General features: G+C 49.0%; 1 protein-coding gene across 1 annotated transcript in view; it reads left to right on the plus strand.

Annotated features, from left to right (window-relative positions):
• The window catches only part of SLC9A8 (solute carrier family 9 member A8), a 71,666-nt gene that overhangs the window by 30,212 nt on the left and 21,569 nt on the right, over positions 1-19,885 (plus strand). The window contains exons 6-10 of the mRNA XM_012189330.5: positions 2,435-2,536; positions 3,627-3,661; positions 8,539-8,682; positions 15,931-16,069; positions 17,498-17,603. Coding sequence (XP_012044720.1) covers positions 2,435-2,536; positions 3,627-3,661; positions 8,539-8,682; positions 15,931-16,069; positions 17,498-17,603 — 526 coding nt within the window. The remainder of the gene's footprint in view (positions 1-2,434; positions 2,537-3,626; positions 3,662-8,538; positions 8,683-15,930; positions 16,070-17,497; positions 17,604-19,885) is intronic.

Raw genomic sequence — 19,885 nt, forward strand, 5'->3', positions numbered from 1 at the left:
ACCATCTGAGCCACCAGGGAAGCACCAGGAAAAGACCCTGATGCTGGGAAAGATTAAGGACAAGAGGAGAAGGGGGTGACACAAGATGAAATGGTTGGATGACATCATCGACTCAATGGACATGAATTTGAGCAAACTCCGGAAGATAGTGAAGGACAGGGAAGCCTGGGTGCTGCAGTCCATGGGGTCGCAGAGTTAGACATGACTTAGCAACTAAACACGCACAAACAGACCAAGAGTTAGTGTAATCTGCTCTTTAAAAAAAGACAAAAAACAAACAGCTCTTTGCAAAGAAAAACTCATAGGTGAAAGTCTTTTGTTTAGGAAAGAGCCCAATCATTGTGTTTGCCTTAAGTTATTTTAAAGTTCTTTGTGTGCTAAAGATTGATATGCCAAAGTAATTGAATGTCATATCGTGGGCAGCCAAATCAAAATTGCAAAAAATGAAGCAAAGATACTTCCTGAAGGAGATAGGCTTAGTGGGCTCTCCGTGTGGCGTGAGGACAGTCTGTTGAAGTTAGATTTAAAGTATCAGTCCAGCCGTTAGCACTCGGTGCTGTCACTGCCAAGGACCAGGCTCAGTCCCCCGCCAGAGAACTAAGAGCCCACAAGCTGAATGATGTGGCCAGAAAAAAAGTATCAGTTCCTTTTGTCTGTGGCTTGACAATTTCTGACTAAAAAAAAAAAAAAGAAGGGATTCCTTGCTCAGGCCCACAGTCAAAGGCCATCAAGATTCCCTGGCCTTGTCCCTAAGTAGAGTCCACAGGATTCTAATAAACAGCTTGTTTTTCTTAACTTTAATGGATATGTGAAAGATGTTACTACTGCTTGGACTCAGTTATCTTGTCTTAAATGCTGTAAAGTATAGATGGGAATATATTCGTCATATTTATTTCACTCTATTTCACTAATGCTGCTGCTGCTGCTGCTAAGTCGCTTCAGTCGTGTCCGACTCTGTGCGACCCCATAGACAGCAGCTCACCAGGCTCCCCTGTCCCTGGGATTCTCCAGGCAAAAATACTGGAGTGGGCTGCCATTTCCTTCTCCAGTGCATGAAAGTGAAAAGTGAAAGTGAAGTCGCTCAGTCGTGTCCAACTCTCAGCGACCCCGTGGACTGCAGCCCACCCGGCTCCTCCGTCCGTGGGATTTTCCAGGCAAGAGTGCTGGAGTGGGGTGCCAGTGCCTTCTGCGATTTCACTAATAGAATGGAATAAAATTGCTTAAAAGACGTGGACAGCAGAAAGGAGTTTCTGATAGTATAACCTGTTATCTTGATATTCTTTATAGTAATGTATCTCTTCTTAATTAATTGAAAAAATTATCGTTATATAGACTTTGGACTTTGATCAGACATGAAACACAGTTAATTCCTTCAGTACCTGTTCACTGGGCATCATCCATCTGATAGGCATATGCCAGTGACTGTGTCGTACCGGAGCGGATGTGGTCGTTGTCCCCCGCCCCCCGAGCCTGCAGCCTAGTGGGCAGGACAGATAGTAGTCAGGTAATGACGTAAGTAAATGTCACATTTCAGTCGCATCAAGTGCTACCAGGAGAAGAGGCATTGTGCATCGAGAACATAGGCTGCGATCTGACTTGGCAGAGGGATCAGAGAAGGCTTCCCTCAGGGAAAGTAAAAAATGTCCTGAAGTCTTTGGATGATGAAAGTTCACTAGGCAGAGGGGAAGGGTGGTCCAAGCCCAGAGAGTATGACGATGTATTTGAAGAACAAAAAGCTCCCAGTGAGGAGACTTCCTGGTGGCCCAGGGGCTCAGATCCTGAGCTCCCAGCTCAGGGGGCCCAGGTTCCGTACCTTGGTCAGAGAACTAGATCCCACATGCTGCAACTAAAGATCCTGCGTGCCTCAACGGAGATCTAAGATCCCGTGTGTGGCAGCTAAGACCTGGCACAGCCAGATCGAAAAAATTAGGAAAAAAAAGGTACCAGTGTGACTGGAAACCCAGAGAACACAGGGGAAGTTGGAGACTCTGAAGGGGTCGAACCATCCAGGCTTTGTTTACGTTTTATGTGTGTTTTCAGTGGAAATGGGGGTCAGAATGAAGGCAGCACTGTCAGATTTATCCTTTGCAAAGATCGTTCTGGAAGCCTTTGAAGAGCAGAGGGCAAGGCCAGGGATGGTTGAGACTTATTATAGACAGAAGCTGTGCAGTAGTCCAGGGGAGAGATGATGGTCGCTGGCAGGGGCAGTGGAGACAAGCAGAGAGACGTGAGTGACGTGGGGAAGGCAGATGCCGCGGGACTGACTGCACTGCAGGTGGGGGTGAGGGAGGGAGCCCAGGTTTCCAGCTTGCCCACCCCTCGAGGTGACGGTGCCCTTTACAGAGATTCAAGCATATAAGGAGGGCCAGTTGTGGGGTCCATGACTTCACTGAGCCTTTCTAATCATTTCTCTCATCTCTGCTCTTTCAAACAGGGTAATTTCTTTCAAAATATTGGTTCCATCACCCTATTTGCTGTTTTTGGAACAGCAATTTCCGCTTTTGTAGTAGGTGGAGGAATTTACTTTCTGGGTCAGGTAAGGAAAATATCTTTGAAAAACCTTGAAAACCTTACATTCTTAGAGCTCATGCAGGGAAGTGGGGTAGGGACACCTGATGGGGCCTGGGTTTCCAGTCGCAGTAAATGCTCTCCTGCCAAGAAATCCAGAGTCAAACTGGCACAGTAAAGGCATGCTCAAGTGGTTTCTCAGCGTCCTCGGGAAGCTTTGCTGTCTGGGATTGAGTGAATCTTCTCCATAATCCCCCAAAGTATTTGATTATATTTGCAAACCAATATTGTCTTAATTGGAATACCTAAAAATAAAACAGAATATATACCATCAAGGTCTTCAAATTATAACAATATCAATTATGTTATCAGACTGAAGCAAAGTTAAATTTCTGTTTCTTTAATAAAAATTTGCATTTTAAAAATCAAAAATGGTTGTGAATGTGTTCACTCCATTCCAAACTGTCCTGTAGAATTATTTTCCCTGGATGCTCCACCATTCCTAAAGCAGTTCTCAGTGTCATCAGTTGAGTGCTTTGTATCTTGAGTTCAGATTAATTTGAACTAATTCTGACCTGCCTAGGAAGGTAGTGTCTGTGACTTTGCCTTGTTCACATCTATGGCACGTCCCAGTTCTTTCCAGCACGGTCAGCTGTAGAAAGTTCATCGGCCCCAGTTCTGCGAATGCAGCTTGAGGCTCAGGCCTTGGGCTGACTGCAGATTTCTTCTATGTGTGTCAGATGTGTTTGCTTCTTTTGATGGCTCCGTCTGATTCTCACCTTTACCGCTGCCTCGATGGCACCAGAATAAATCTGTCTGTCACGCAGCCTTCATTGCTCAGCTTCCAGCATCAGAGGGGAATAAACTTTAGAGAAGAAAACTAGTTAATTTTGCTTGACAAATGTAGCATTCTCTGTCATACTTTTGACGTATGATGATCAGATGCATGCCTAAACTAAAATTTAGGAGTTTTCTGTATTTTTCAAGTGGTTTGGGGACGGAAGATTAATGTCCTTATTAGTCTGTAATAAAATACTAATGGACATTTTAATCTTCTTGGCTGTTCTCCAGGGGTTTTTTTTGTGTGTGTCTGTGTGTTTGTGTGTTTTATTTTACAGGCTGATGTAATCTCTAAACTCAACATGACAGACAGGTAAACCTTTCATCCTGTAACACCCGTGTGGCTATACTTTTTTACTGGGGAAAGTTTTCTCCGTATTGATTCCTGACTTCTCTATTGTGTCTCATGGTTTGGCTGATGATTTCTGCTGTAGAATCTATTCTGAATTAATGTGTATCTCCAAAATGAATCAAATCTATCTTGAAGAATTTTGAAGATCTCCAGTCAGAGAGTTGCTGATGGGAATGATTTAGTTTCCGCTTTCAAGGGAATAACTCTTGGGTCGTTAACTGGCCCCCTCACACACACACACACACACACACACACACACACACACACTGCAGGCTACACATTTGTCCTTTTATTATTAAAGATCGCCTGCAGCTCATTTCTAAAGCTTTTCAGTGGTCATAATGGAAACTTGTCTCCTTGACAGGTTGGGGATGGAGTCAGGGGTGAGGTGTCAGCCTTTACTCTGGGATTCCCACTAAGGGAGCGGGGAGGGGGTGGTGGAAGCCAACAGGGCCGGGGCCTCTTGTGGGCACACTCCCCGGGCTGAAGCTACTCCGTTGGACACTCAGAGCTGCTGCCTAGGAGCCCAATCCAGGAATTTCCATAATCGGCTTAGCAGGAGGCAACCTAGGCAGTTGTCTCTTGGAAGGTACCAGATCTAGTGCTAAAAAAGTACACACACAGAGTGTGACCTGGTTTCCCCTCGCTGAGACAGCCAGTGAGTCTGCAGCCCATCTCTGTTTCTCTGCCAAGAACACTGGTTTCTGTCCTCTGGCCTGGCTGGGGCGCTTGGAAGTCGGACCCAGTGCTCAGCCCTGGGGTCCCTTTCACTGGACCGGCGGGAGCTTACAGCCTTTACTGCAGCACCTTGGAGCCCTTTTCGTGAGAAATGTGCCTTCAGTAACATCAAGTCCAATCTTGTTTTCTCTACAAGGACATAGATTTCAAAGCTTTTGTTGTAAGATAGTCTCGATACATAAACAAGTAGAGAAAGATGCATTCTTGATTCACAGGGAGCCGGAAGCAGAGCAGAACTGACGGTCTGTATTTTGTAGGTATTTTGCAACTGAAAAGAAACGCTCAAAACCCAGTGGCTGTGAAGGCAGATGTCACGGCATTCAGTCCTTCAGCCTGTTTAGGGACAGCTAATTAGAGATACAAAAGAATGCTTGATAAATCCTTGTGAAATTGAATGGAACCGGTGGATGGGATGTTCAGGAAGCAAGGAGTAAAAGAACTGGCCCTTAGACAAGCAGGGTAAGACCCAGGTGGTGTTTCTCTCTGGGCAGACACTTCCTTTCCTGTTAGAAAGTGACTGTCTCACAGATTGTGGGGGTGGGAGGGGGTGTCCTCTGGGGGAAATCAGCCAGCAGTTGTAAACCACACAGCTGCAGGGCCTGGCGGAACCCTTCACAGAAGGAAGCTGGCCAGGTGTGTGTCTAGAGCTGGTGGTGGTGGTGAACCAGGGAGCCCACTCTGGCCGAAGGGAACCGCCACCTCTTAGCTGCAAATGGTAATTACTGTGTAGAAATGTGGGCCCAGAATGACCAGATACCTAATTGTTTAATTCAGAAGAGGCCAAGTTTCTAGATTCTAATAGGGAATATTTCCAGTTTTAAATGTTGACGACTTAATCCAGTTTAAAACACCATGCAGGTCAAGCATGGACCTCTGCACTGTAGAAAACATGAAAATAACTTTGTTGCACAGATTTTACTTTATGGGTGTTTCTACCAGAAAGCTAGTTCCCTCGTAGATACACGCTGTATTATTTCACCACCCCGGTCCATTTTCTTTCTGTTTTGTGAAGCTTGCTATCTTCAGGGACGACAGACTCAAGAAACGCATTGTTCAGTTGAACTTCCGGCTCCTGGCCTTTGACAGACTGGGTCGTAAGGTGTGAAGTGGAGCAGCTGAGGACAAGGTTCAGTGGCCGCTGAGGCAGAGCCCTCTGTGATCCAGACAGCTCGTAGTTCAGCCTTTCCGTGCTCTCTGTCAGAAACACTGTGCCCTAGTTTAGATTCACAACCAAAGCCACGTGTGCTGTTTGTGCCGAGTGCGTCGCCCCTGACTTCTTAGAGGAATGTCAGACACATGGGAAGGGGAGGCACGGCGCGCACACGACCCCCTGGATTCCGCAGTCACTGTTTAGCTAGATTTGCTCTAACACAGGTCCTGCCACCTCTCCATCCCTCTGTCGATTCATCAGTCCATCTTCTCATTCCCGCTCTTGGATTTCCAGGTCAGGATGCCATGGGGACTGTTAGAAAGAGCAGCAGTCAGTCCTCTTTAGTGCCACTGAAACCCAGCACGAACTCATTTTAGCAAAAAAAAAAAAAGGAGTTTGTTGACTCACAGAACTGAAGTGTCCCCAGAGTCACAGCTTCCTGCACGATAGCCTCTGGGGACCTGGTGTCCGGAACCCCTCCTCTCACTGTCTTGGCTCAGCCTTTCCCTGGTCAGCCTCACCATGGGCGTGCTCACCCCGCTTGGCAGCACCAGTGGCTCCGGGCTCACAGTGCCCCTCACTTCAGCTACCCCTGCCAGAAGGGCCAGCCTGATGCCCAGTGACCTGTTAAAATGCCTGGTGACGGTCCTCTGACCAGGCCTGGATCCCCTGCCTACTCCTCACACCCCATACAACTCCGCAGCTGGAGAGTGGAGGGGGCCAGGCTCCACAAAGGAAAATTGAAGGTCACTGGATCTGGGGCTGCGGTGCTCCCTGAGAGGCATGAGGAGGGGCCGGCCGAGCCACACAAAGTCAGTGCCTGACGCACGACCCGCCATGGCTCCCAGGTCCCCATCCCACTTCAGGATGTACTTTGCTTTTTTAAAATTTTGGCTGCAACTCACTGCTTTCAGAATCTTAGTTCCCCAACCAGGGATTGAACTCAGGCCTCTTCAGTGAAATGGAAGCGTCCTAACCACTGGACCACCAAGAAAGTCCCCAGGATGTATTTTTTAGACACTCGTCTTCCTTCAAGGCCCCTTTTATGTGCTATGGGTGAGGAGAGTGGGACTAAAGGAGAGAATCTCAGTGGGTTCCAGAGCGAGGGCCTCAAGGCCAGCCACCAGCAGGTCACAGCCTCCCGGGTTGGTGGAATCCCCTCTCCCTCCCTCCCACCTGCCTGCCTTCCCCAAATAGCAGCACTGACCCTGAGAACACCCATGACTAAAACATGGTACCCACCGCCTGGGCGCTCCCGGTGGGGCGAGAGGTAAGGTCACAGCTCACAAAGTGCATGACCGTCTGTGGGGACAGGGCAAGTCTGCGAACTGCAGTCTGAGCTGAGAGTGTCCCAGGGCACTGTCATGAAAACCAGAAGGCCAGGTTATTGATTTATGAAGAGCTCTGGAGCTGGCCAGGCAGCCAGGAGTCCCCTCCTCCAGCACTCCTCTCCCTGAGCTCAGAGCTGGATGATCATGGAAGCTGCTGGGGACATCCAGGGAACAGCACGCCATGGTTCCCAGGCCAAGTAGCCCCTCTTCCCTCCCAGAAGGGAGGATGGGAAGTGGGTGGATGGGCTCCGGCTTACGTCTCTACCTGAGACTTGCTGCATGACAGCTGCAGGAAAACAGTGCCAGGTGTGGCCTTTGGAGGGAATCGAAGGCTCGCAAGAACTCTCAGGGTAAAAAGACAAATGGGTGTGAGGATGATCGTCCCAATTCCTTAGGCAGCCCCCAGGGGTGACCTGGCCTGCCTCCCTCCCAGCCTCCACATCTCCAGCCACTCTGGTTCACTACACTGCTGCCAGGCTCCCTGTTTTGGCTCTCAGGCAACCAAGCTTGCTCTGCCTCCACGGGGGCTTACTCTGGTCGCTGCCCCCAGTGCCTTGGCTTGGCCACCTGCTTCTTGTCACGTAGGCCCTTGTTTCAGTGACCCTCATCTCTTCAGAGAGGCCTTTCCTGACCGCCCGATCTAAGTGGTCCCCACCCACACCGTCCTGCCACGTTCCTCTCTCGTCACCCTGACTTTCTGGGTAGCACTGGCCGTTTCCTGAGCTGGTCTCGGCCTCTGGGCATCGCTGTGGCCAGCGCAGTGGGTGAGGTCCCCCGCTGCGAGTCAGCTGGCCTGCGTTTGGATCCTGCTGGGCAGGTTCCTTAAGCTCACTGTCCCTTAGTTTTCTCCTGTGTAAGCGGGGCAGTGTGAGGTGCAGACCGGCTTCACGCGGTTGCTGTGTGGACTATTGAGTCACTATCTGTAAGGCGCTTAGAACAGTGCCTGGACATGGTAAGTGCCACATACGTATTCGCTGCTGTTATTATTAGCCTCAGCGCTTGAAACATACGAGGCGATTAACGCATGTGTGTTGGAGGAATTCGGCCTTCACGGGTGCTGGGGTGAGCGCACTGGCCTGGAGAGAGGCAGCCCTGGTTTTGATGTCTGCCACCCAAGCTGCCCAGCCCCTGGAGCACGCCGGAGGTGCTGCTGACTTCCAGCACTCCTTAGATGTTGCAAATCTGAGTGGAGGCTGGCAGCAGTCACAGATGGCACTCTGGTGGCCTGGTGACAAGGGGCAGACCACAGGTCAGACCCAGGAGCACATGGGCCCTTTGGGCATCACGGCTCCAGCTGCCCTGACCCAGAAGGCTGGAATGTCCGTCATGTATTTAAGCAGAAGCCTTCCCTCCGTCACTGCTCAAGATGAAGTCTTGGTACTTGCGGTGGAAAACCAGGCCATTCCTAGCAGCTCCTTGTAGAGTGGGCCTTTCACTGCTCCACCCACAGTGTCAAATCAGCAGGTATTTTAAGTGGAAAGCAAGACACCATCTTCTGTAGCTCTTCAGCTGCAGGGTGTCCTATTAACGTTACACTAAATAGTCTTTGACTTTGTTTCACCCTCTGGACCAGGGGTCAAGCATTACAGAGTTGCCCCTTCCTTTTCTCTTCCTGACAGTTTTGCGTTTGGCTCCCTGATTTCTGCTGTTGACCCAGTGGCCACTATTGCTATTTTCAACGCCCTTCATGTGGACCCAGTGCTCAACATGCTGGTGTTTGGAGAGAGCATTCTCAATGACGCAGTCTCCATTGTCCTGACCAAGTAAGTGTGCTTTCCTCAAGCGACGGAACTAAAGGGCCTCATATCAGACGCAGATATCCCCATGCAGCTGCACGTACAGCTGCTCGTCCTGTGGGTGATTGGTTCACCGCTTGTCCATCCTTCTGTCCCGACAAACCTTGATGTGCCTCAGGAATATTGTCAAGGCCCAGGGTGATTAGAGGAGAATCCGCCCTGTAGGACCTACCTCTTAGCAGTGCTTTTATTTATTTAGGCTGGGCCACACAGCATGGGGGATCTTAGCTCCCCGACCAGGGATTGAACCCGTGCCTTCTGCATTGAAAGCACAGAGTCTGAACCACTGGACTGCCAGGGAAGTCCTTAGCAGTGCTTTTAAATTAAGTCCAGCTTGTCATCAACATCCCCGGGGTGCTTATTAAAGGTCGCATTGCCAGGCGGCACCCTCAGAGCTCCTGATTCAGTAGGTCTGGGGTGAGTCCCCGGAGGAGAGCTGAGCAGCCAGTTGAGGGATCAGTATTTGGACAGGATTATTCCAGACGAAAGCAGTCAGCAGAAGCCCTGTTCTCCCACTTGTGAGCCAGTTCAGGGCACCCTCCTTTTTGCCACCGTAAGATAAGGTAATGATACTGATGGACATCCTGGCTTAAGCTGCTCTAGTGTGAAGGCTGCTTTGGAAACTGCGGGTCTTTTTCAGTTGCTCATTGGTATTACTGCCCATGTTGACAGCAGCTGAGAAATTAAAGGTGTGTCATGAAATGTCAGGAAGTCACTGTGCGTACTTCCCTGGTGGTCCAGTGGCTGAGACTCCTTGCTTCCAAGGCAGGAGGCCTGGGTTCAGTCCCTGGTCAAGGGAACTAGATCCCACATGCGCTAACTAAAGATTCTGGATGCCGCGCCTAAGACCCAGCACAGCCGAATAAATAATAATAAATATTTTTTTTAAGTCCTTGGGCAAAGGAAGTGAGTCTGAGTACATCTCAGATGCATTTCTTGGATGCAGGGCTGTCTCCTTGCCCTTGCACTCTGCAGCTGTGGTGTTTGTTAACAGGTCCTGCCAGGAGGGCCCGACAGTTCTGCCAGAAAACAGCAAAGGCACAGACAGAGCAGCCGTCAGAGCGGGCGTCAGAGACGAGTGAGGAGCGTTCGAGGGGCCGCTGTGTGTTCTGTTAGAGTAGCATCTCCTTTCTCTGATTTTGGACTTGCTTTCTTTGCTGTGGGATTCCTTGCAAAGCATAACCACTCTGGTTTTCTTAAAAGCCCCGTTATAGACTACATTCACAATTATTGTGTTGGAATAAAAGAATATTTTTTAGTGGAAAGAGCCCAGATCTTGGAGTCAGACTGACCTGGGTTCCAGTGATGGCTACTCATAGCTATTTGACCCTGGGTCAGCTCTTTCACCTCTTTGAGCCACTGGTGTCTCAATATTAAAGTGAGGGTGATAATGCCTCAGCGTAGGATTTGATTTGGGAGGTGACTAGGTAAATACACTATGTGAAAAGCATCTGCCATTAGGGGACTTCCCTGGTGGTCCAGTGGTTAAGAGTCTGCCTTCCAACACAGGGGATGCGGGTTTGATTCCTGATTGGGGGAACTAAGGTCCCACATAACACAGGGTAACAAAGCCTATGTGCCCACACACCACCGCTAGAGAGAAGCTTAAGACCCAATGCAGCCATAAATAAATAAATAAATATTTTTTAAAAACAGAAGCATTTGCCGTCAGCTAATGTGAGACCCTTTCATCTTCTCCTCCTGTCCCCCAGCTGCTGTTTCTTATTTGTCCCTTTTTGTCCTCCTTTTGCAGGAAGAACTTAGCAAATGTTGTTTAATTGAAAGAGGGGCTCACCAGACCTTAAAACAAAAATATATGTATATATTCTAAAGTAATACAAACATTCTGCATATAAAGTTTAGAAAACTCCAAAAGGAAGAAGAAAAAAGAAAAGAAAACAATACATGTGTTGTAACTCCCAAGAGATAATTACAGTTGACGGTTTGGTAGATGTATACATGTATTTTCAGATGTATACATGTATTTTATTTAGATGGAAATATACTGTATTGTAACATTTCCATTGAGCAGAGTTGATAAAATAGTCTTCTATAACATCATTTTATCAGTTGTAGAGTGTTCCTTCTATGGATTTACCGTGCTCTCTTTGACCAGTTCCCTGTTGTTGGCTTTTTTACGTTTCTCTTAAAACTTTTTATAGCTTTATTAGGAGAGCATCATATATCATGCTGTAAGACCTTTAAAAAATAATCTGATGGCAGTCATTTTTTTTTTGGAAACTGCTTTGGAAACTTCTTAGCTTTCGGGTCTTCCTTTGATCTGGTGTCCTGGCTGTGCATTTGAACATTGTGATAAAGGGTTTTGCTGAGGGGCTTCCCTGGTCTGGTAGGTAAGGATCCACCTTCCCGTGCAGGACACGTGGGTTCGATCCCTGGTCAGGGAACCAAGATCCCACATACTAAGGAGCACGCGCACCGCAGCAGAGAGCCCGCGTGCCACAGCTGAGACCTGACGCAGCCATGAATGAGTCACTTTTTATAAAAAAAGAATTTTGCCTAAATTGGAGGTGACGTCAGGAGTTATTTTTATAGATTAGGAGCTAAATTCAACTGATTTATCTCTGATTTTTTTTTCCCTAGATCTCTTGATTTCCTAAATCTTAGTTCTGAGCTTTTCCAGGTCTCTTGGCCACAAAAAAAGGCCAAAGCATAGGAGATACTTTCTTTTTTTAAATGAGAAAGGATGGAGTTACTGTAACTAGCCACACATTCTTTCTGGAAAAGTACTTTTGAAGGCCAGGATCACCTCTGATGACAGTTCCCAAAATTGGATCCGTGGGCCACGTGCATTTTCCAGCCTTCACCTCCTCTAATGCTGGTACACAGGCTGGGGCGGGCGTCACTGACCTAAGTCAGCCTCTCTCACTCAGATCGGTTATCCTGTGAGCCTGTTGGCATTTTCAGGTAGAAGAGAGAGGTAGGGGAGAGGGGGGGCGTGGCAGGCCTGCCTTGTGTTTGCCGTATAGGAAGGAGGAGGTGTCAGCTTTCCTTGGTTACAGGGAAGAATCACATCTTGGTTTTCAGTGTATGCTTCATAAATGACTGTTTTCAAAGCGATCTGATGATCATCCGTTTATCTTTGTAACTGAAGATGTTAATGAACTACCCCCTTTTTTTAATGTTTTCACTTTCATAAATGCCAGAAAAGCTAAGTATCTTCTGTTTTCTTCGTTAAGCTTCATTAAATTATTTTTAGCTTTGATTTGTTGCTGTGACAGTCTATTCTTGAAATAATTGCTGTAGAAACCTTTTGTTGTCTCCAGCTGCAGCTAAAGCTCATGAAAGGGATCCTGAATCAGTATTATTGTTTGTTCTTTAAGGTGAGAAACATGGCCTAAAGAAAAATAAAATGCACAAAGTCTCCAGGCCAGAAGAGGTCTGAATCCTCCCTTCATTCATCCTGAGTTCAGGAACCACTGGCCTTGGCCCGGGGTCTGCTGTTAACCATTGTTGTGCCCTCACCCATTAGCCTCTGTCTTTGGACCTCAGCCTCCTTTGCGTGAAAGGAAAGCAGTGACGCCAGCCAGCGTCCTAGCCGTGGTCATGAAATGGGGTGAGGGCGGGACGCTACTCAGGTCATCCGCGGGTCCATTTGAGGGCTGGAGGTGCCCTTTGCTTTCAAGACCACTTTCCCAATAAGAACCCTGTTGGTTCCCAGTGTTCCCCTGGGTGGGATGTTAACCCATGATCTGCTAGTAAAGAACAGCAATGGGGGCGATTGGAGTGAGTTTGGAAAACATTTATGTGAGAAAAGTTAGTTTTCTTTTTTTCAGGACTTTTTAAAACCTTTACTATGTTATATTGCACTGTGAATCAGCACAAAAGGCTGAGGTTATCTGACCAAGCCATCCTTTTTGGCTGTACCACACAGCTTGTGGGATTTTAGTTCCCTGATCAGGGGTCGAGCCCTAGGCCCTCAGCAGTGAGGGCCCGGAGTCCTGGCCACTGGGCCGCCAGGGAATTCCTGAGATGATCCTGCTTTAAAGGCATACCAGTGTGGGGCTTCCTTAGTGGCTCAGTGGTAAAGAAAGTGCCGCCAGTGCAGGAGACACAGGTTCAATCCATGGTCTGGGAGGCCGTGCGCCCCAGAGCCTGTGTTCCGCACTGGAAGGCCGCCCCAGCTCGGTGCAGCTAGAGAAGAGCCCCACAGCAGCGAAGACCCAGCACAGCCAAACAAAGAACTGCCCCCCACCAAAAAATTATACCAGCTCGGGACTTCCCTGGGGGTCCAGGGGTCAAGAATCCGCCTGCCAGTGCGGAGGACACGGGTTCAGTCCCTGGTCCGGGAAGATCGCCCATGCTGCAGGGCAGCTCAAGCCCATGCACCACAACTACTGAAGCCCACTCACCCTAGAGCCCAGGCTCTACAGCAAGAGAAGCCACGCAGTGAGAAGCCTGCACACCACAACTAGAGAGGAGTCCCTGCTCACACGGCCAAAAATAAATAAATAAAAATTTAAAAAAAAAAAAAAACCTTAAAAAAACCGATACCAGTTCATGAAACACTGATTAATGAGGCCGAATGTTACTCTAGACAAGTCTTTGTTTTGTTTACTGATTCAGCAAAAGTTTGTTGAGTACCTTCTGTGTCCTGGGTTCTGCCCTAGGCCCTGGACATACGGCAGCGAGTAAGGTGGGTGCAGGCGGGGTCCTCATGGGAGGATTCACTAGTTCTGAGTGCTGTGCAGGGGAAGTTAGGCACCAGGAGAGCCTGTAAGTGGGCCGGCCTGTGTGAAGGTAGATGTCCCTGAGGGAGGGTCACTGACTGGGTTCTGAGAAGAAACTGCAGTCGGCTGGAGCCCAAAGAATGGCAGGTGACCTGCAGGGAGGTGGCGGTGGGGACCAGCCTGAATAGGAGATGGGTGAGAGGTGTGGTGGGAGGATCAGGGTCAGACTGGGTTTCCTCTTAAACACAGCAGGAAACTGAGGATGGGGTTTGACGGGGCTGATAACCTGATCGGGGCTTCCCAGGAAGCTCACCAGGAAAGAATCCCTCTGCAGTGCAGGAGACCAGGTTCTATCCCTGGGTCAGGAAGATCCCCTGGAGAACAGAATGGCAATCACTCCAGTGTTCTTGCCTGGAATCCCATGGACAGAGAGGAGCGTGGTGGGCTACAGTCCTTGGGGTTGTAAAGAGTGGGACTTGACTGATGACTGACACACAGAGTAACCTGATCAGATATGCATTTTCAAGGGATCATTCAGGCCCCTGAGTGCTGGGTTCTCCTAGAAAGAGCAGGGTGTTTATATGCAAAGATCGGAGAGGCAGAAGCCCTGGCCTGGAGGAGGATAGCGGAGGGAGGGAGAGAAGTGGATGGATTTGAGAGGTGTAATCAGCAGGAGGAAGATACTTAAGGAGAATAAATATTTTAATGGTAAAATGGTTTTACCTTTGGGGATGAAACCAACAATTGCATTAACGGCTGCTGACATTTTACTTTGCTGTCTAACAGTGAGAGGAAAGTCCTTTCCATTCTTCCTTCTAATGCCTTCCAATCCTCACTCTGGGCCTTACCCACAGACATGTCTTCTTGAGGCGGCTCCATTCTCATGGCTTCATGCCGCAGCCTCAGTTTCAGATGTGCATCTTACAGGAGCCCCACTCCCCCACCCCCACTCCATCCTGAAAACACTCCCCGTGACTCCTCCGGGCCTTCCGGATAAAAGACTGGCTCCTTAGCTGGGTTTATCAACAGCCTTTCACAGTCTCGCCCTGCCTGCTGCTCTGGCCTCACCTCTTAACATTGTCCTCCCCATGGACCCCTCCCCCCACATCCTGTTCCTGTGTTTTATCCGCAGTCATCTGTGTGATTGCAACGTGCTGCTGGGCTTCCCTGGTGGCTCAGACGGTAATGAATCTGCCTGCAACACAAGAGACCTGGGTTCGATTCCTGGGTCGGTAAGATTCCCCTGGAGGAGGGCACGGCAACCCACTCCAGTATTCTTGCTGGGAGCATCCCATGGACAGAGGAGCCTGACGGGCTACAGTCCTTGGGGGTCGCGGAGTCGGACACAGCTGAGAGACTAGGCATAGCGCAGCACTTGTGTGCTGCTAGTACCTGGAGGCGCCGTGCCTCCGCGCATGCCATCCCCTCTGCCCTGAGTGCGTTCCCTCGTTTCATCACCTGGCTAGCTCTTCTTTAGCCTAAGCCGAAACCCAGCCTGTGTGCCATAAAGAGCCTGCTTCTACCCCCACCTGTCTGAGTTGGATGCCTCCACGTGTTTCCTCTGCTCTTTCCTGATGTTGACTGAAAATGATGCACAGCCTGAGAGTTGCGAGTTCAGTTTTATTTGGAGCAAAATGAGGACTGCAGCCTGGGAGACGGCACCTCAGCCAGCTCTAAGAAACTGCTCCAAAGAGGTAGTGGAAGGAAAAAACTCAAAAGAGAGGCGTGGGGGGAAGGTCAGCTGATGTGATTTTGGTGAAGGGAGCACTCAGTGCAGTCAAGCACTTACTTGACAAAAGGTTTTCTGCTAGTCACGAGGAGCTGATGTCATCAGGAAGGGATTTAGTGCTCTAGATACGAGGAGATGCAAGGATTGGGACCATGCAGTCAGTTCCTGTAAATAACTATCTGAAGACCTGTTCCACCAGTTTCCCTGGAGCACAGAGTGCACTCTCCACCCTGAAGTCCCTGCAGGGGATGTGTGTTGACGGCCAGCAGTACAGGGCTCAGTCCGCACAGAGGCATATGGCAAAGGCCCTTGGCAAGCGCCCGCTTGTCGTTGGCACGGAGATGGCCCTAGTTCCCGTCTGTGTGTGCGTGTGTCTGTGTCGTCTCACTTTGGGCCATGCTGGGTATTAGTTTGTATTCATGGGATCTCTCCTGCAGCGTGAGAACTCTTAGTTGAATCTAGTTCCCTGACCAGGGATCAAACTCGCGTTCCCTGCATTGGGAGCTTGGAGTCTTAGCCACTGATCCACTAGGAAAGTGCCCCCATCTGTTTTTCTCCCTTGTTAGACTACAGGACTCGCTTAGGGCAGGGACCTGCTCTCATCTCCGGACCCCTAGAAACTAACACAGTGCCTAGAACAAAGCAGGTGAACAAGTAAATGTTTGGCTAACAGGTTGAATGATTGAATGAATGAATGAGAAATTAAGCAAGAAGTTAAGTTTTGAGTCCTAAGATAATTTCTGATAACTTTGTCTATAACATTTTAACTTCTTTGTGTTTTTTTCTTTTATTTCCTAGCACAGCTGAAGGTTTAACAAGAAAAAATATGTCAGATGTCAGTGGGTGGCAGACGTTTTTACAAGCCCTTGGCTACTTCCTCAAAATGTTCTTTGGCTCCGCGGCACTCGGCACCCTCACTGGCTTAATATCTGCATTGATATCCTTTTAATATGATGAACACGCGTGGCCAGAACGATTATTCCTAATTACATCCATCTCTCATCATTTTCTCCAGTTCCTTAAGGGGGACCAGTGGTAGTCTAAAGTCATATTTAAGGAGGATTTTTATGCTTAGTTTTGGTTTGAAGAGCACTTTAAACTCAAAGGATTTTAAAATTTAACCTGTGAAATGTAGCATGTCACTTTTCAAAGCTTAAAAAACATGTACACGGTTGAATATCAGGTCTGATTTTAGGGTCTTCTCAGTTCCCAGAGTATGAACACCACATTCAGATGAATTTCATTTTCTGCTGTCTCACTTTTCACATTAAGAAAATTGGAAATTAATTTCCTTTGAAAATGTCAAATTGAGCAAATCTCTACCCCACTGAAAGTATTTATTTGGATGAATCAGGAAAGAGGCTTTCAAAATGAGCTCCATCTAAGTTATTCGCACTGATTTTGTGGCTTAACGACCCATAAGCTCTTCCAGCCAGAGAAACAAAGAAACTTGTTAAGGCCGCTGACACCTTTATTGCTGTAGAAAATGCCATGTTTAAGACAGGAACAGGCACCAGACCATTTCTGTGTGCGCCTGAGCAAGGGAGATGGCCACCTGGCCTTCTCCACGAGCAGTCTGTCTAGCAGACGGCCAGAAGGGCTGCTTCTGCCTCAGACAGGCACGCGTGTCTGCCGTCCTGTTGAATTTTCTCTTCAGTTCCTACGTCCAGAAGTCTCAAGGTGGTGTTGAGTCAACTGACAGCTTCTCATATTGTACCAATAAACAGAATGGAAAAGAAGACTTTTTCCAGTTCAGTATTTTCCTCTGCATTTCTCTCTTTCTTTAGAAGGGTAGAGGAGGGGGGAGAGCCTCTGCCTTAATGAAGGCCTGCGGACGACAGAAGCGCACGTAGAAGACTCTCCTTTCACAGGAGCATGGGTCTGTAGAGGTCCAGGGACAGGAGAGAAGGTCCTGTAGTAGCGCACTGATCCCCACGCTTCTGGAAACCGCGCAGTGACCTCGTTTGATGGAGGAGGAGGCGTGGAAGGGGGATGCGGCCCTGGAAGTGGGCTGGCAGGGTGGGCTGTGCTCAGGCGTCTGCCGGCCCAGCTCTGCCCCCACTGCTCCCGGGCCCTCCAGGTCAGCGTTTCCAAGTGAATTGACCTGGGTGGTTTTAATGCTCCCCGTTGCCTGTCTCAGGAATTTACATCTTTCAGTATTTTGTCAGATTCCCTTCCTTAAAACAAGAGTCCTCCCTACAGAGGAAAAAGTCCGTAATGACGCATTTTTCGCTCGTTCCCTTGGCTGTTCCCACATCTTTGTACCCAGTGTTCACCCTTTCTGTTTGGAAGGCCGTGGGTCTGTGGCTTCTCTAGCTCACCCATAAGGGTCCTCGGGTTCTCCTCCTTGACGGCTGTCGTTCACGTGCTGAAGCACGTTGACTTGAGGAAGACGCCTTCCTTGGAGTTCGGCATGATGATCATCTTTGCCTACCTTCCATATGGGCTCGCAGAAGGGACCTCACTGTCGGGTAAGTGACGGGGAGTGTCGACACCCGGGGTGGGCAGCACGATGTCCTGCCTGGTGAGAGAGCTGCTGTCACTTGGGTCACTCCCAGTCACACGGCTGAGAGCCCGAGCTCAGAAGAGCCCAGGCAGTGAACAGGGCGCCCTGGACCTCTAGGGCGCGTCTGGATTTAGGCCTGGCTGGGTGCAGGGACTTAGGGTTCCCCCGGCTGCCTTTTTCTCTTTACCATCCGTAGCAGAGACCAAAATATGTCTTCCAAGGTTGCCTCTTTCTCAAAGCAGGCCCTCTGCAAGGCCTTCCCTCGGAGCATGGGGTCTGACTGCCAAGGGCAGTCACCGGGCACCGTCCCCCACTGATCTGCATTCTTTCACTATGCCTTTGCCTTTTCCAGAATATAAATGTCATATGAGGGGAATCATGTAGTATGTAGTCTTTTGTGACTTATTTTTTTCAGCTATCATAATGTTCTTGAGAGACACCACATTTTTGCTGTATCCATAGTTTATACATTCTTACTGAGCTGTTTTTTCCATTCACCATCCAAAGGACATTTGGGGTTTTCCAGATTTTGACTGTTAATGTGTATATGTCCATTAATCTTGGATAAACACGTAGAAGTAAAGCTGCCTGGTTTTACGGTAGGTGTATTCTCTACTTTATCAGAAACTGTGAGGTGTTTTACAGAGCCATTTTGCATTCCCACCAGAGTGTATGGAAGAGTTTCAGCTGCTTCACATCCTCACCAACACTTTAGTTTAATTTGGAAAGCTAGCCATGTTGATACAGGTATGTGGCAGTTTGATTTTGATGTGCCTCGACAGTTTGCCTCCTGTTCCTCTCGGGGTTTCTTGAACTTCATGGGTTTATAGTTTATGTAAAGTCTATGGCTTTTATCAAATGTAGTACATGGCTGTTGGCTTCTTGAAATTTTTTCCGTTCCTCCTCTGCTGTTGAACAGAATCCTCTTTCCTTTGGGTCGCTGTCTGGTGTCATACATGGGTTCTCTGTGAGAAGGTCTTGCCAAGGAGGAAGGAGAGAGAGAGGACTCTGGCCGTTTTCGCTGGAGAAGCTTATGAACCTCAGGGTCTCGTTTGTTTTGAACCCCAAGCCAGTTCTCTTGGATAACTCCATCCCAGCCTCTGCCGTCCCATGCCTCTCTTATCTTTTGGCTCTTAAATGAACACTACCTGTGAGTCACTTGGCCCTAGTGACTGTGTTTACATGGGTTTTTCTAAATCGTGTCCCACCCTCCTTGAGGGGAACACTGAGTACCTGTTGGCAAACATACATTTCATGCGTCCTTTGGAAATTTGTGATTAAAACAAGGGGATGTTTTTCTTGTCCTTTCTTCAGAGAGGCAGTGTTTTCTGTTTGTAGGGGTTTCGTTTCCTTAGGAACTTCTGCTCTGCACGCTAATGGGGCCAAAGAGAGCCCATGCAAGCCAAGAACATGCTCGTTCACCTCTGAGTAACAGGCTGGCTCTGCCCACACTCTGTGGGTGGGATGTTTGTCACGCAGGGTTTTCAGAGAAGAGGGGCTCGGCCTGTTACTGTAAAAGTAGCAGTGGAAAGGGTGACTTCAGTGCTGCCCCCCCCCCGCCCCCCGCACCTTTCTCTTTGTGCTCTGCTTTTCCTGTCGCTGAGGTCACCAGGCCCACCAAACGGCACACGCCCCCTGTGTAAGTCTGTGTGTTCAGAACACAGCACCAGACAGACCTGGTTGGAATGCTGCCCCTACCTCTCATTAGCTGTGTGATCTCAGACAGCAGGCAGGAAGTGGACATGAGAATACAGGTGCCCCCCGGACCTCCCTGGTGGCGCAGGAGGTAAGAATCCGCCTGCTAACTCAGGACCCGGGTTCAGTCCCTGGTCCAGGAAGATTCCGCACGCCTCAGAGCAGCTAAGCCTGTGTGCCACAGGGACTGAACCCGAGCTCTAGAACCTGTGAGCTGCAAGCTGCTGAGCTCGAGTTCCACAACTACTGAAGCCCGGATGCTCTAGGGCCTGTGAGCTGCAGCTGCTGAAGCCTGAGCACTGGGAGCCTGTGCACGCAGCAAGGAGTCGTCCCCGCTCCCTGCAAGCAGAGAGAACCCGAGCGAAGGAGCGGAGACCCAGTGCAGCCATGGATCAGTACCTTTCTAAAAAGAAATGATGTGAAAAAGAGAAATCAGAGTAACGTAATAGAGCAGCAGGGGGGCAGGAGCATCCTGAGGCGGGAGGTCAGGAAGCTGTCCTCGAAGTGGTGCCGTGGGGCTGAGACCCACATGGCAAGAGGGAGCTGGCTGCC

This window comes from Ovis aries, chromosome 13, assembly GCF_016772045.2.
Source record: "Ovis aries strain OAR_USU_Benz2616 breed Rambouillet chromosome 13, ARS-UI_Ramb_v3.0, whole genome shotgun sequence".
NCBI classification, from domain to species: domain Eukaryota; kingdom Metazoa; phylum Chordata; class Mammalia; order Artiodactyla; family Bovidae; genus Ovis; species Ovis aries.